The 16,117-nt window shown below is 40.1% G+C and overlaps 5 protein-coding genes across 6 annotated transcripts; 3 read left to right on the forward strand and 2 right to left on the reverse strand.

The window, feature by feature from the left end:
- Positions 1-1,081: 1,081 nt before the first annotated feature.
- Positions 1,082-3,498, forward strand: LOC101303460 (ankyrin repeat-containing protein At3g12360-like). Its single transcript, XM_004289331.1, has 3 exons — positions 1,082-1,727; positions 2,223-2,740; positions 2,875-3,498. The coding sequence occupies exons 1-3, from the start codon at positions 1,082-1,084 to the stop codon at positions 3,496-3,498; spliced, it is 1,788 nt and encodes a 595-aa protein (XP_004289379.1).
- A 1,473-nt stretch (positions 3,499-4,971) lies between these two features.
- On the reverse strand, positions 4,972-7,332 carry LOC101300282 (cysteine desulfurase 1, mitochondrial-like). The gene is made up of 2 exons (XM_004288245.1): positions 5,882-7,332; positions 4,972-5,016 (listed from the first exon to the last, which is right to left on the reverse strand). The coding sequence occupies exon 1, from the start codon at positions 7,330-7,332 to the stop codon at positions 5,971-5,973; it is 1,362 nt and encodes a 453-aa protein (XP_004288293.1). The 3' UTR covers positions 4,972-5,016; positions 5,882-5,970.
- A 191-nt stretch (positions 7,333-7,523) lies between these two features.
- On the forward strand, positions 7,524-10,740 carry LOC101303751. The gene is made up of 2 exons (XM_004289332.1): positions 7,524-7,833; positions 8,388-10,740. The coding sequence occupies exon 2, from the start codon at positions 8,428-8,430 to the stop codon at positions 10,738-10,740; it is 2,313 nt and encodes a 770-aa protein (XP_004289380.1). The 5' UTR covers positions 7,524-7,833; positions 8,388-8,427.
- Positions 10,741-11,530: 790 nt separating this feature from the next.
- Positions 11,531-13,580, reverse strand: LOC101300565 (cytochrome c oxidase subunit 6a, mitochondrial-like). 2 transcript variants are annotated; one of them, XM_004288247.1, is made up of 4 exons: positions 13,383-13,580; positions 12,881-12,987; positions 12,683-12,725; positions 11,531-11,836 (listed from the first exon to the last, which is right to left on the reverse strand). In XM_004288247.1, exons 1-4 carry the CDS (start codon positions 13,495-13,497, stop codon positions 11,793-11,795), a joined length of 309 nt encoding a protein of 102 aa, XP_004288295.1. In that variant the 5' UTR covers positions 13,498-13,580; the 3' UTR covers positions 11,531-11,792. The 2 variants fall into 2 exon arrangements, with proteins under 2 accessions (XP_004288295.1, XP_004288294.1); XM_004288246.1 differs by lacking the exon at positions 11,531-11,836 and having other exon boundaries at positions 12,471-12,725; positions 13,383-13,556.
- A 789-nt stretch (positions 13,581-14,369) lies between these two features.
- Positions 14,370-15,369, forward strand: LOC101301044 (auxin-binding protein ABP19a-like). Its single transcript, XM_004288248.1, has one exon. The coding sequence runs from the start codon at positions 14,602-14,604 to the stop codon at positions 15,226-15,228; it is 627 nt and encodes a 208-aa protein (XP_004288296.1). The 5' UTR covers positions 14,370-14,601; the 3' UTR covers positions 15,229-15,369.
- Positions 15,370-16,117: the final 748 nt, after the last annotated feature.

The following is a 16,117-nucleotide window of genomic DNA, read 5'->3' on the forward strand; positions in this document are numbered from 1 at the left end:
ATCTTAATAGAAACATAAAATAATAGAAGTGTGTATTAAGAGATTAGGGGTGTGTATTTAAAATTTCTCCAATTCCCTTTCCTATCAAAAAAAAAAAAAATTCCCAAAGCACCTTCGATTTTCGTTGTTTTGGGCCACCAACATCAAAGATGACACTACTATGCACATTGCTGCTAGGGTAGGTTGTGTTGAATTAATTGTCACCAATCGCATCCTCACCTACATGAATATTCACGAAGCCTCATCATATGGCACAAGAGCAGATACCACCGCCTCCTTCATCCCATTATATAAAAGCACAATAAGTTGTTCCACTAGGGAAAAAACCTAACAGAGCAAGAGTCGCAATTTGTTTTTTTCTAATGTAACTAAAATATATTAACTATTAAATGTAGATAACGTAAATGTAATAAAATAAACTATTAAGTATTAACTTCATCTTCATTCTCCATCATCAATTTGAACAGAAGGTTAGACGGTTAGACCCAACAAGTGTATAAGCATTCGAAGACTCCACTGAAACTACGTACTAATTGTGAGAAAAATAAGTATCTATGTCTTCTTGTGAGAATAAACAAAGACCATCTTCTTTTGAAGGATACTTTATCATCTGGCTGTAGAAATGTTAAGGGTTTTGATGTCACATGAATGACTCCCTCAAATTCTAATTTACACAAAGAACAACTGCATCTTTCAATCAAAAGAAAAATAAAATAAAAGGACAACTGCATCTTTGTCCCCTTTTGAGAATAACGAAAGACTATCTCTTAATCTAATTGCAGAAAATGTTAATTTAGTGACATATGCTCCAACTAATAATTGTGAAAAGAACAACCGTAGGTAATTGGTTAAACAAAAGATCCAACAACCGTATATTTGTCTCCTTGTGATAATAAACAACGTCTGTCAAAAACAAAATTACTGAAAATATTAATTAAGACCAAGACAGAAAACTCATGCGCCATATATATATTATCTCCCCTTAACCTCTTAGAAACTACTCCAATCACAATTGTGTTGACACATTCGAGATCTATAATTGCAATTGTTCACACAGCACGTCCTCTTCTAAAGTTGAGACATGGAGATCATCAATGCCATGGATCCTTCGCTGTATAAGGCAGCAGCATCCGGTGATATTCGTTTTCTCAGAGAAGTTAGAGCTGGGAATAGACCAGTTGACATTCTCTTGCTGAAGACCCCAAAAGGCAACAACGCTCTTCATATAGCTGCTCAGTTCAAGCATACAAATTTCTTCAAGCAATTCCCAAAGCACCTTCAATCTTCGTTGGTTTGGGCCACCAACATCAAGGATGACACTCCCCTGCACATTGCTGCTAGGGTAGGTTGTGTTGAATTAGTTGAGTTCCTCATCGATCACGCAAGAGAGTTAAAGATTGATGCAGCAGATGTGGAGACCGGACCAGCCGATGCTGAAGCTTATAAAGAGTTACTTCGAATGACTAATTCGGATAAAGATACAGCTTTGCATGTTGCTGTCAAATCCGGGCACCATGATGTTGTGATATTGTTAATGGATGCCGATCCAGAATTGAGCTGTTATACCAATAACGCAAACGAATCTCCTTTGTTCTTAGCTGTCAGCAAGGGGTTTCCGAAAATTGGTTCTTGTATTTTGGACAAGTCTCCGGCATCTCTTTCTTTCAAGGGGGTTAAAGGTGTCACAGCTTTGCATTCTGCAGTAACCCGCAATTCAACCTGCAAAGGTAACTCTTGTTGACACACACACACATATAGTCCTTATTAGGTTCAGACATTCATTATTTATTCAAAATGTACGAGTTTCTTAATAGAACCACTTTCCGGTCATTTTTTTTAAATTATAGCCAATTAGTATATAAATATATATGACATGATTATTTATGCAAAATTTCAGCTAAATTGGTGACCGTTAGCTATATGATTCTAATGAGTGAACCGAATTTGTTCAAACTAAACCGTTCGTGTATTTCACAGTTTTAAATACTTTAACGATTGTCGATATGTTTTAAGACTTTCATTATATGTTTTAAGAAATATGTGGCTACTGAAATTCTCTTGCTACTTTTAAATGAAATTACCGAATAATTAACACTTGTATCTGTCCGTGTAATTCTAGTTGACTAAAACTTTATGCATACTAGCTATGAGCAAAAATGCAAAATTGTTATCGAGGGATATGGATACTAATCGCATGCACTATTTTGTCCAAACATGTATAGATATTGTGAAGCTCATGGTGTCCAAAAATCCTCAAATAATCAAAGAAGCTGATGAACTTGGTTGGACTCCCTTACACTATGCAGCATTCAAAGGGAATGTTGAAGCAATTAGACTACTGATAGAATGCGCCAGTTCTGTGGCTTACATCTTAGACAAATGTGGAATGTCTGCTCTTCATGTTGCGGCCCACGCAGGCCGCATAAAAGCAATGAAAGAGTTAATTCGATTACGGCCGGATACCTGTGATTTGCTCAACCACAAAGGCCAAACGGTTCTTCATGCTGCTGTTTTGGGTGACAAGCGGCTTGTGATCAAGTATATTTTGAAGACGCGTGAGCTAGCAGGACTTGCAAACGTAGCAGACAATGAGGGAAATACTCCTTTGCATCTGGCTGCCTATAAACAACGTCCCTTCATTATGAGAGTCTTGGCGAGGGACCCTAGAGTTGACAAGACTGCAACTAATGATCATCATTCGAAAGCCACTGACATATTCCTTGGCGACAGTATTGAGCTGGTAAGGAACTTATGTATGCACAGATATAAATGCACTAAAATGTCGTGGATATATGTATCTTTCTGTTTTGGAGACCATGGTTTATCTCCTTTCATTTTACCTATAAACACCTTGGTACCTCAAATATATTGTAGGACACCTTTGGTAGGTACACAGTCTTGCGAGTTCTCGGGAGGTCTATCGGTGTGCCAATTTTCCAGCGATCTGTCCGCCGTGACTTTATGAAATTAGAATCATCAGAGGAGGAGAATGCTAACCCCACCGCAACGACCATTCCAAACGAAAGAGCTGTCAAAACTTTGCTTGACGACTCAAAAAAATTTGACACAAATCTACTAGTTGCGGTGCTCATTGCTACCGTCACTTTTTCAGCACCTCTGACCATGCCCGGAGGTTTCCATAGCAACGGAGAGGCGATTCTACACCGAAGGCTATTTTTCATATTGTTCGTCTTATTTGACACCATCTCCTTCCTCTTATCACTCTTTGTGGTGTATAATCATTTTATGTTGTCAAATGAGTCACGAGTCATTCTAGCCACGCCTTCAGATTATATTCGCTATTCCATTGCATCAATGGTGGTAGCATTTGCTTCGGGTGTGTTTGTAATGCTACCCAAGTACAGTCCACTCGGCATTTTGGTCATTGTGATGTGCATCGTTTTATGCTTCTTCATCCTCATAAGGATGAGGTTTGCCAATCCACCAACTAGGCGAGAAATGAAGAGACGCATTTGGCTCCGTTCCCGCATAATTTAATGGCGGGCCGTTCCAGAAAAACTCTACTTTGGTACTCCTTTTGTAAGCTCCACATATATACGGATATCTTATTGCATTCTGGGATTTTTGGGTATCCTGCATGTCAGTCAAGTCCAAGTCCAAGACATGTATGATCTTCTTAATATCTATAGGTCTTCTCATTAAATAAATTCGAATTGTATTCCCAACCCGCAATTCATTTGTTTCATATCTGAGTTGATATAACCCACTTTCAGAAATTGAAAAATAGTGAAACAAATAGGAAAGAGGTCTCAATCAGCCACATGCTTCAAGCAATGCAATTTAAATGCTGTTAAGAAGTCATATATAGCGGTATCTATCAGTCATATACTGGTATTTCGATAGCAAGGAGCAACAGACAAGGATAGTACAAGTGCAACACAATACAGAAAACACAATGTATCAAAAAGGCAAGGGACAGGACAAGTCAAGTATAATTGCTGGGTTTTGGAATTGGAAACACATTGTTCCAGTTCCAGACACGAATAATTAAGTTTGCCCAAACAGAAATTCCATCCAGAGCATGCATACAAGACCAATATGGAGACACAGTATTTGAGACCTAAGCTCAGCTCAACAACTGCAATGCAAGACCAGAAAGGAAGATGTCTCAAGAAGACCCTTGCCATTTCACTAAGAAAATTAAGTGAGCAATGCAGAAAATAAAAAATAAAATAAAAAACTCTGAATCTTATTCCTATGATCCAAACACGCAGAGCAATCTTCAAGATTAAAGCTTGAACTACTCTAAGTTAATGGGAGAATCCAAATCACCTCTATCATATTATTTCTCAGGTATTTGAACAACAAGGTACCTGCTTTGAACACTATACAATAGTGCCAGCATACAGAGACAATTTAGTGCAACTAGGAATGAGTAAGAAGGCTACTTCGCTTGAGAATAAGAAACTATGATGTATTTGGTACTCTACTTCCAAACTAAGTACTAGATCAGACTACAATTACAATATGACTACTTGGATAAAATGGTGAGATTTTGATCCAATGTGCTCTGTTATTTTGTTATCCACAGTGCCCCACATATATGAATGACAATGAAGAAAAAGTTTCAACTACCTACTTATATTACTCTTTAACTACACGTCACAGAGGATAACTTATGCCGCCACAAAATTTAATCCATAATATATGAAGAACCCAAATGATGGATATAAATTATCAGAGTTAGATATATCTTCTTTATCTCATTAGGAACTTTAGGAAACAAAGACTGCACACGAATTATTAATGAGCAACTGCAAAGAGGTGGCAAAAGCATTTACAACAGGGATTGCAAAATGAACCTTGAATTTTTTTTTTTTTTTTTTTTTCACATATAAACATTTGATAAGCTTCAGCAGCTAAAGAGCACAAGTTACTTTCATGTTTGAATGAGTGAATAGAATTCAAGGATGAATATTATCACACCCTGGGGGATTACTAATAAAGAAGCTGATAAAGACCATAATTCAAGAAGAGGCCAAAGGATCACCAAACCTGCATAGACTCGGAGAGTCGGAGACAATATGTAAGTTTGTAGAAACAGAAAATGCAAAATGCAAAAAAATGCGAACGAAAAGACTCATTTATTTTCCAAAATCTAGCATCTTGAAATCAAAACTAAGATGAACATAGTAAGCAGTTGAAAGGACCCAAAGAGTTTTCAAAGCAGTGCAATCATAGGTTGCAAGTTGTAGGATCCATTTTTGTTTTCTATGGAAACCAGGGGTAGAGGAGCATAACCTCAAAGATTTGGTCATGGTATTGGCCCAGAAAAACTTGGTAATGATACCTTATCCTCCAAAAATCATTATACTTTCTAAGGAATTACCCTTCCTTTATGTCTTGGTTATACAATGGCAGCTGCTCAAAACTTTAAATATGCATGTTTCAATTGAAATACTGAGTAGATTGGTTACTTGAGTACCCACTATACGTAAGCAGACTTTTATGTGTAGAATATATTGTATAAGAGTAGCTTATAGCATCCTAGGAAAAAAGCTTGATCCACATTACATTCAACACATCCAAGGAAAAAAAAGATCCACATCCAACACATCCAAACACATATGAAATGATTATGAAAGGGAGAAATTCAACTACCAACCTTTATTCACGCAATCACCACAGTATCATTGTCCACATACAATGACTTATGCAGTGAAAGGGTATTCTATCCAACATGATACATAAAGCCAAATAAAGAAAATAAAACATTAGACCTAAAACTCCATCTTCACCTATCTTGCCCATATTCCATACCAAAGAAATGAACAGAACTACTGTGTCTGCAAAATTTAGTGATACGAGTAACTATAAAGAGGCGTCAAAGACATTTATAAACAAGGATAGCAAACTGAACCTCAAATTATCCATCTCCACTTGATCAGTTGCAGCTCACCAGTAGATATGTATACGAACGGCTCCACAACCTCCCTCTCACACAACTCCTCAATGCTGCGACCACTGAATATCCTTAATATTAATCCCTTCCTTCACCATCTCATAAAGCGGACTCAACTCCCTCAGCTTCTTCACCTGCTCCACCGTAAGCTTCACTGCCCTGTCAATCTCCTCCTCAGTTGTAAACCTCCCAATCCCAAACCTAATCGAAGTATGCGCCATGTCCTCATCCACCCCCAACGCCCTCAACACATACGATGGCTCCAAACTCGCACTAGTACAAGCACTCCCACTCGACACCGCCACCTCCTTCAGCCCCATCAACAAGCTCTCCCCCTCCACATACGCAAACGACAAGTTCAAATTCCCCGGATACCTCCTCTCAACACTCCCATTCACCACCACCTCATCCAGCTGCTCCTTAATCCCCTTCAACATCCTCTCCTGCAAATAACTAATCCTCTTCTGATCATACTCCATCTCCTTCTTCGCAATCTCGCAAGCAGCACCCATCCCCACAGCCAATGGAGTCGGAACCGTCCCGCTCCGAATCCCCCTCTCCTGCCCCCCTCCATTCATCTGAGGCTCCACTCGAATCCTCGGCCGGCGCCTCATGTACAATGCACCAATCCCCTTCGGCCCGTAAACTTTATGCCCACTCAACGACATCAAGCTCACATTCCACTTGTCAACCTCAATCGGAATCTTCCCCAAAGCTTGAGCCGCATCGGTATGAAACGGAATCTTGAACTCCTTGCATATCTCTCCGATTTCCTCCATCGGTTGTATCACTCCGATCTCATTGTTGACCGCCATTACAGAGACTAACCCGGTATCGGGTCGGATCGCGGCCCGGAGCTGATCCAAGTCGATAAGCCCATCGGGCTTCACCGGAAGATAAGTGATCTCGAAACCCTCCTGCTGGAGATGGCGGCAGGAGTCCAAGACGCACTTGTGCTCCGTCTGGGTGGTGATGACGTGGCGCTTCTTGTCTCGGTAGAAGTGCATGACGCCTTTCACGGAGATGTTGTTGCACTCGGTGGCCCCGGAGGTGAAGACGATTTCTTTCGGGGAGGCGCCGATTAAGTCGGCGACTTGGGCGCGGGCGGTTTCGACGGCGGAGTCGGACTCCCAGCCGTACATGTGGGTCCGGGAGTGGGGGTTGCCGTAGCGGGTGAGGTAGTAAGGGAGCATGGCGTCAACGACTCTGGGGTCCACCGGAGACGTCGCCTGCATGTCGAGGTAAAGCGGCCGGCCGGAGATTTTGACCCCCTTCATGGAGACTCCGGCGGGGTCGTCGTAGACCTCAGCGGCAGCGGCTGCGGCGGTGGAGAGGGGGCGGAAGAAGGAGGATGAGGGTTTTGGGGTTAGGGTTTTGCGGAGAGAGGAAGCTAGAAGCTTCGAGGCCATTTTGGGGTTTCAGGGGTTTCGTTGCTATGCGGCAAAGTGGAGTTTTGGGTCTAAGGCGCTCAAAGGTCACCGACTTCTTGAAGATGAAGGAGAACACGTGGGAGGGTGTGAGCCCTGAGTTGTGAAACGACGGCGTATTGGGGACACGTTCTAGTTTGCTTTAAATAACAACAAGACGCCTCATCTTTTTCACTTCTTTTATACACGTTTATGAGTGTTACCCAGATTTCAGATCCAAAATTTAGGTGGGGGGAAGAAGAAGAAGAAGAAGATTGAAGAGGATACACTAACCAAAACCCATTTGCTCTAAATCTTTTGTCTCTTCAAAACCCACTTTGTGTTTGGTGGTAAAGGTGGAGTCCTTGTAGTTTTTAAGTAGTGCCATTTTTCACATACTTGGTAATATTTTCAGTTTTGGTAACTTCCCCAGTTCCCAACAGAAACCGAAAAAGGGTTAACTTTTTGGGGTTGGAAGAATCAAAAGGCCTGCAGCTTCTTCTGGTATGTCTTTCTTTCTGATAATGTTTCACTCTTTTCTTTGACATTGTGATATTTTGCCAAATGTTTGCTGAAATTAGAATTGGTGGAATTGGATTGGTGTTGTGCATGTTTAGATCTGAGTTGATTTTGTTGATGTCTGCTATTGTTTAGTGCTCCCATGGCAGTTACTTGAAGTGTACTTTGTTTTGGATTGGTTTAGTTGGAGAGTGTAGGTATGTGGGTGAACTTGTTAAGGATTTTCAGTGATGTCAAATAGTCTGCTATGTGAACATGGAAGGGATATTGTTATGGGGATTATATTTTGGGTCTCGGTTATGGTTTAGTTGAATATCATGATGATTGGCTGAAGTTTGATCAGTATAGTTTTTGTTATATAACACGATTCTCTTTCTTCCTTCTGCCATGGTATGTAGATCAGCTTGAGTGAACATGTATTTGGTTCCAGGAATGTTGATTTGTGAAACTAAGAAAATCTACGATGTATGTGTTTTGATTCGATTGGAAGATTGTATTTTGTTTCTGTTTTCTGAATACGAGCATTGAACTTTTAGCAGGTGTTATAAGGAGGAAGGTTGAACCTTGAAGATATTCAGGATGTTCAAGCTATCTCCTCGCAGGAGCCCGAGATCTAAAGGTTTCAAGGTGAAGCATGTACTACAAATATGTATTTTGGCAGGTGTTTGCATCTGGCTTGTTTACCAAGTCAAGCAGTCTGGAGCCAAGAAATCACAGTTAGCTGCAAGCATGAAGGATGGGGAAGGAATTGTAAAGTTGGGAAGAAAGGACCTCAACCCTCTTCGGGAGGAGACTGTGGTTGAAGATGCAAGGCACAAGGAGGAGGAGGAGGAAGAAGAAAACAGGAATCTGGAAGAGCCAAATAAGCCTGAAGAGATCGGTAATGTAGGAGGAGGCAGTGGAGAAGACCAGATAAATGAGAATGATCAGTCAAAAGTTGAGGAGACAAGGGACGAACATGTTGATTCGGTAGAAGATAAAACAACAGAAGTGACAAGGGAGACTATTAATGAGGATAGCACTGGGAATGAAAATGAAGAGATCAAGGATGATGTTGATGGAAACACGAAGAATGATGATGTCAAAGAGAATGAGACTGAGGAGAGCAATGAAAAGGTAACTGAAGAAGTTAAAGAGAAAGAAAGTGAAGAGGTGAAGGAGACTGAGGAAAGCAATGAAAAGGTAACTGAAGAGGTTAAAGAGAAAGAAAGTGAGGAGGTGAAGGAGACTGAGGAAAGCAATGCAAAGGTAACTGAAGAGGTCAAAGAGAAAGAAAGTGAGGAGGTGAAGGAGACTGAAGTGACCAAAGAAAAAGAAGGTGAAGAGGTGAAGGAGAATGAAGAGACCAAGGAGGAAGGAACATCAGAGGAGAGTCAGGCGGAGGTCAATAAGGAGGAGGGGGAAGAACACAATGAGACAGATAAAGAAAAGGAGGCAGAAGAGAAGGAAGCTGATAAGATTGAACAGGTGATTTTATCTGATGACCAGGTTCAAAAGAGAGGTGAAAAACACAATGAGGAGGCAAGAGAAGAGCATTACAAGGCTGATGATGCTTCCAGTGCTGTGGCTCATGAAACTCAAAATGGATCAACTGATAATGAACAAGGTGGTTCAGTAAACACTAATGAATCAGAACAGTCAGTTCAGCAGGAGAACAATGCAAATAGCACTGTAGTGTATGATGACAAAAACAAGTTGGTCTCAAACGAGGGAGCAATTGAAAGCATTGAAAAGAATGATGCTCAAAATGCTACCATATCCAAAGTGGTTTCTGAGGAGAGTAATCCTTCTGAAACAGAGAATGGTTCCAAATCTAGTTCAACAGAATCATCAGACCAGCAGCAAGGGGACACCAAAAAAGATGACTCTGCTCAGCAAAATGTTGTCACAGAGCAAACTGAGAGATCTGATGTAGCTACTAACACTGAGCAACAAGACTCTGGCTCAACAGTTTCCACCACAACTGAGAAGGGTGATACAACTAATGGAGAATCCATAGATGCTTCTAGTAATTCTGAATCAGTTGTGACAGATAATCAGACTGTCAACTCCAATACATCTACTGAAAAAGAGAATGGTTCTACATCTTCAGACTTGAAGATCGTTCAAAAGACAAACAGTGACGCTGTGGAAGAAGGAACACAAGAAAGTATACTATCTCAGAAAACAAATGACAATACTGATACTGGAGCAGAGCAACAAGTTGATTCTTCTAATTCCACAGAGCAGCAGGATAAAGATGCATCCTCAAGCACAGATAACAAAACTGGTGCAGGCCAGAATGAAAATGACAGTGCTGTTCAGAACAGCACAAATGGCAATGGGAATACAGATGCAAACCAAGGAGAATCAGTTGACTCTTCCAATTCTTCTGTATCACAAGAGAAAGAGGCATCTCAGAACACAGATAGCAATGCTGATTCTAAACAGAAAGAGAATGAGAATGTTGTTCAAAGCAATACCGATGACAATGCAGATGTGGGCCAAAAGGAATTGGCTAATACATCAGTATTCTCAGACACCAATGCTGAAACTGGGAATAATCAAAAGGAGAATGTCGCTCAGAGCAACGCAAATGAGAATGTCGGTCAGAGCAACACAAATGACAATGTCGGTCAGAGCAACGCAAATGAGAATGTTGTTCAGAGCAACACAAATGAGAATGTTGTTCAGAGCAACACAAAAGAGAATGAGGGTGCAGGAGGAGAAGAATCTGGTAATGCTAAGGAGAACGAAGCTTCCTCAAGTACAAATGACAACACTGAGGCGCAGAATGTCAATGTTGAGTCTACAAATACTACAATCCCTGAAGAAGAAAAAGAGGCTCGTATAGACCTGGACACTTTGCCAGATAGCAAAGTTGAAGTGCATAACAATGATGCTGCAGAGTAACACTCTTGGTGATAGTTTATTGAGCACGCCTTTATGTCATTTTGTCTTTCATCTTTTTTCTTCCAAGGTAATTAGGCATAACTGTAACGTTCTTTGTTCATTATATTTCATTGTGATTATAGTGCTAAAGATTAAATATCAATCAACTTTCAAGATGCTGTTTGAGTTGTAACTTCTACGTAATGAGAATGTACAATTTGGATGCTATTTTCTCTGTTCTATCTGGTGACGATTGTCTTCAGTTTTTCATTTCAATATCTGGTTCCTCAGTTTGGTACTAATGCTCTAATTCGCCGCGTATAACTTTCAAGATCAATGCATCATCACAGTCTTGCTTTATGGCCTAAAGGCTGACCTCTCACTCTCAAGATCTTTGTTCGGCTGTTGTGCAGTAGAACTGACTGATCCCTACGACCCTACCTGAAAAACTGAAAATTGACGCAGCAGCACATCCGAGTCCAACTAACTTGACATGATTATAATGTCCGAACAAAGTTCGGGAAGGAGAAATTACTTGGATTGTAAGACAATGCTGAGATAGGGAGGGAGAATATACTTGAATGTGGATATGCAAACAAAAGACGATGATGAAAGTGTCAAAGATGCGGAACCATCCTTCCTTCCTCTTTTAAGGTTGTTAAGCAATTTTACCTTCAGCAACAGTAATTTGCCTTATTTTTATCTTCACCACTTGTAATCAAGATTCTGATTCTGGTTTGATTCATGACTTTAATACTTGCGGGGAATGACATGGTGACCAATGCAGGGTATGTGGAACATATTAATAAGTCGCACAACATTCCCATCAAGTGAGATAAGCAGTCAACTGAAAGGAGAAAACCCATCAAAACCATCTTATTTTGTGTCATTGATTACAACAGATTTATCAACTTGACAAAAGGTCTTGATCCAGATTTCATAATGCAAAATAATTGCAGGCATTGATATCCAACAAATTTCCAAAAGAGCAAGCCTAACTCTGTTTTGACATGAAAAATATGAAACGGGAATTATTCCAAACGGTATCTCAATGAAATGTGCCACAATGCAGCTTAATGGTGGTCTTCATTCTTGATTTCAAAGAGGCCATCAGGACCTGTATACCAGAGACAAAACACATTAGATAACAACACTACACTCAAGACAATCTTAGGAAAAAGAAAAACAGAACAGAACCAAAGCAGCATGTGAACCTTTTAGGACATGAAAATTGCTAAAAGCATTAATTTTTTACTTGCTCTGCATTTTGAGAGTTTGAAATGCAACAATCAACGTCACAAAATTGCAGAGACGAAAGTGCAGCAGTTTAGCTAACAATACTGACCAAAGGAGCAATTTAACATATTATTGGTTTTGGTTCAGGGTTCATATGGTGTTCATCTATTTGGGATTAATAAAGATATATGCGATATCTGAGTCATCCCAATTGTTAAAACGGAATATATCACATAACTTCTATTGCCAATGCACCGATTCACCAACCCTGAAATTATTTGAAAATCTCAGTAATAGGGGCCAAATCACATGCTGACCTCCATTCAGATAACAAAAATCGTAGAGAGGTCATGAAAACAGTTCAGACATGTCATTCCAATGCGTACCTAAACCACATTCAGTCTTGATGTCCTCAGTAGACATAATGATAATGGTATGTGAAAACCCAAAACAATTGCTAGCTAAGGGGAAATCCCATATAGTTTTGAAATGTCAATTATCTCACACATAGTTCAAAAGAAACTTCAAACAAAACAAGTGCCCCTGAAAACCCCAATCAAACACAGAATCCATCTTAGGAGAAGATAGATATCGTGTATGTTGTCTATTAAATGAGACAACAATTTAAATCCAACTAAATGTTAACAATAAGGAAAACAAAGGGAGTCCGTTAGGTGAATCGAAGCTAATAATAAATACAGGGCCATAACGATGTTCAGAAGCATACCCCATGGGAACTCCTTGTTGCGGATATGCAAATATGGGTACGGCTGCAAATATAACAACACAAAACACATATTATCACCAAAACCTAAAGGTAAAGGTATAAAGCATACCCAAAAAAAATCCAAATTGCAACAATAATCTAAACATAGATGGCACTGCCTACGGAAGCAAACATTTCAGGCTAGAGAAGGAAGCTCACAGGAGGCGTTTCGTAGTGATGATGACCCTTTGACAGGATGTAAACAGCTAGCCCAGTGCACGAAACAATGCCCAAGTATGTAATCTTCTCCCACTTGGCCGTCTCGTCTGTCAAAATAAAACAAATACATCAACAAAAGCAAAATGCAATACAACCTTCTTTCGATATCTTTTCGCTAAACACAACACACCTAATCCATCTCAAAGTTTCAAATGCCAGTCAATATCAATATGCATCTCAAATTCAAGCCCTACACCAAACAAGCTAGCTTTCAAATCAATCAAATTTAGTCAAACATATTCACTCTATTCGTATCGAACAGATTGGAGAGAAAACCCTAATATTGATCCTAGCTCCAAAACGTTAAATCGAACTCACAGATTCACAAATTTTCACAATTCAAAATAAAAATCAAAACTCGCATAGTGTCGAATTCGAATGAGCATGTATATGTGCGTTGTGGAGCTGTGATTATTAGAGAGAGATAGAGATTGGAAATTACAAGCATCGTCGTGACCGGCGGAGGAGGAGAAGGAGCGCTTGGGCTGGGCAGAGGAGCGAGAGCCACCGCGCAGGGCGGTCCGGAGGGCACCAGATCGGAGCATCGCCATCGCCATTGTTCTCTGAGCAGCTCGCGTTTCACTATTTCGTCTATGTTAAAGCAAGTGTCGAAATGCGACTATGGATCCCCTTCTTATTTTTCAGATGATGAGAAAGGACCAATGGGTCCTGGCTTGTTACAACAAGGGCTTTTTGTAAATGGGCCTAACTTCATTACACTCCTCTAACGATCCACAAATTATGCTCTAATCCAAAAGGAAATTTATAAACTGAAGCTTATAGGCCCAAAAAAGAATAAGAGCGACGAAGATTAGTTAGAGCAGCAGCCTTGTAATTGACATCTCTAAACAAACATGAGTAAAAGTTACAGCTTCAAAATCTCTATAAATTCTGTGTCTTCAACTAAACTTAAAATTCTTCAAAAATGACATATCAAACTATTAATTGCAGCAGATCACCAACTTTGAATCGTCTTCAATTCCAATTCAGTAATAACAACTTGTGAACTATGGTCTATTGGTTTTTTTTAATTAACCAAAATTATGGATGTCACTCTCACGTCATGAAATACGTATAGTGAGGTCAAAAATTGTCTGTTTCTCCTCACAGAATTGGTCATCCCCATCATCTTTACAATATTGTCATTGCTGGCTTGTTGCCTGCTTCCTTGCAATATAAAATTTTTTACAACAGAGATTGAACACCCAAACCTAATTGAATAATAACTTATTTGAAAAGTTATATATTAAATGTTGAATAAGTTATTTTCATGTTGCCGTGTCTTTGAACAAATCAAAGAATGCGATGGACAGCCTAGCCAGTGACATATATATTTTATTACTCTGTAGCAATAATGGAGACTGATAATGTACATAGGGCATATACCCTACATAGAGTTGAAAATGCACTACTGCAGGTTATGCATCTAAGGATAGCCCATAAAAATAATATTTGACCAGTATATTTCCCAACTATAATCTTCTTGGTATAAGAAATATTGCATAAAGTAGTGCTTTTGATATTTGGCACCTAATCTTGACTATGTGCTTGTTGTGGTTCATATGTGGTCTACTCTTATAACAAGTCTCCTTTGTAAGCAATCTTGAATAAATCCTACTGTTTTGGCAAGTCATATCTTCACTACAATCCCAGAACATATCATGATGATTTCTATCTTCTTCATGTTTTCTCTCATTCTCTCCTCTTCCTATGCTGCTGTGCAAGATTTCTGTGTAGCAGACTACAAAGCTCCTACAAGCCCTGCAGGATACGCTTGCAAAAACCCCTCAGATGTTAAAGTAGACGATTTCGTGTACTCTGGCCTAGGAGTTCCTGGTAACATCTCAAATCTGAGCAAAGTGGGAATCTCAGCTGCACTTGTTGCGCAAGTTCCTGGCCTGAATGGCCTTGGTCTTTCGATGGTTCGCGCCGATTTGGAGGTTGGTGGAGTTGTTCCGCTGCATACTCACCGAGCTTCAGAGGCCATATTTGTTGCGGAAGGCAAAGTTATAGCGGGGTTCATCGCCTCGGATAACAAAGCTTATGTGAAAAATCTGAAGAAGGGTGATTTTATGGTGTTACCTCGAAGTTTGCTTCACTTCCAAGTAAATGCAGGTAGTACTCCAGCCCTTGTGTATGCTCTCTTCAGTAGCGACGACCCAGGTGTGCAGATTCTGCAGAATGCGCTGTTTCAAAACGATTTCCAAACTGAATTGATAGCAAAGACTACTCTCCTTGACACTGCTGAGATCAAGAAACTTAAGGCTCTTCTTGGTGGTACTAATTGAAGCATTGTAACAGCATGAATAATATATATTGTAACCAAATAATGTTTCAGCTGCTTTTGTTCTGTAATTTATTATGCTCTTACTGCTTCATCTAGTTGCATTGTATGTATGAAATAAACTGATTAATCAATCTTGCTAATAGTTTGATAGATATTTCATTTTTGTTTGTCTACCAAAATAAGCAGCTGATCGGCTAGGCAGTAGGCACTACGGAACTGAAAACCTTTTCTGCTAATAGAGTCAATATACAAAAACAAAACAAAAATGAACTAAAAGCTTGATGATGAGTAACAATTTAGTAGCTGATCAGTCATTAATCTCCATTTTAACCACTTTTGGGTGCCCGTTGTACTTGGGATGTCCAACGGCGTGGCGCTAGTCGGTGGTGATTGGTGAAGTCGTGGCTCAAACCTGGTTGAAGAATACGGCGGAGGAGAAGGGGTGGTGTCGTGGTGACGGGGTTGCGGACTTGTGGTGGTTTCTGGGTACTAGAGGTTTGAGTGCCAATAGTATTTGACTATTTGGGTGTCCAACATCCTTACGAGGCCCAAGAAAGACACTTGAACACGTCCATTCTTTCTGCAATCTATGAGTCTGGGCTGAAACATCGTAGCACAATACAAACATCGCGAGTCTTTCCCACAATGACCGAAACTTCAACCAACTCACCTAGTTCAAATTCAGGAGGAATATACGCGCAAACAAGGTTGTTTGTCATTCCCACATCGCTGCCATTTATTCACCGGCATAAAATTGCCTTCTGCGGCCTCCAAACCAAAACCAATCTCAAGCCCATAGCCAGCTAAAGGCCCGCTCACTTGGACCAAATCTGCTCACCAGCCCGGCCCAACAATCCCATTCGGAGTCAAGCCTACGCTCAACCTTAATT

The sequence above is a fragment of the Fragaria vesca genome, linkage group LG1, assembly GCF_000184155.1.
Source record: "Fragaria vesca subsp. vesca linkage group LG1, FraVesHawaii_1.0, whole genome shotgun sequence".
NCBI classification, from domain to species: domain Eukaryota; kingdom Viridiplantae; phylum Streptophyta; class Magnoliopsida; order Rosales; family Rosaceae; genus Fragaria; species Fragaria vesca.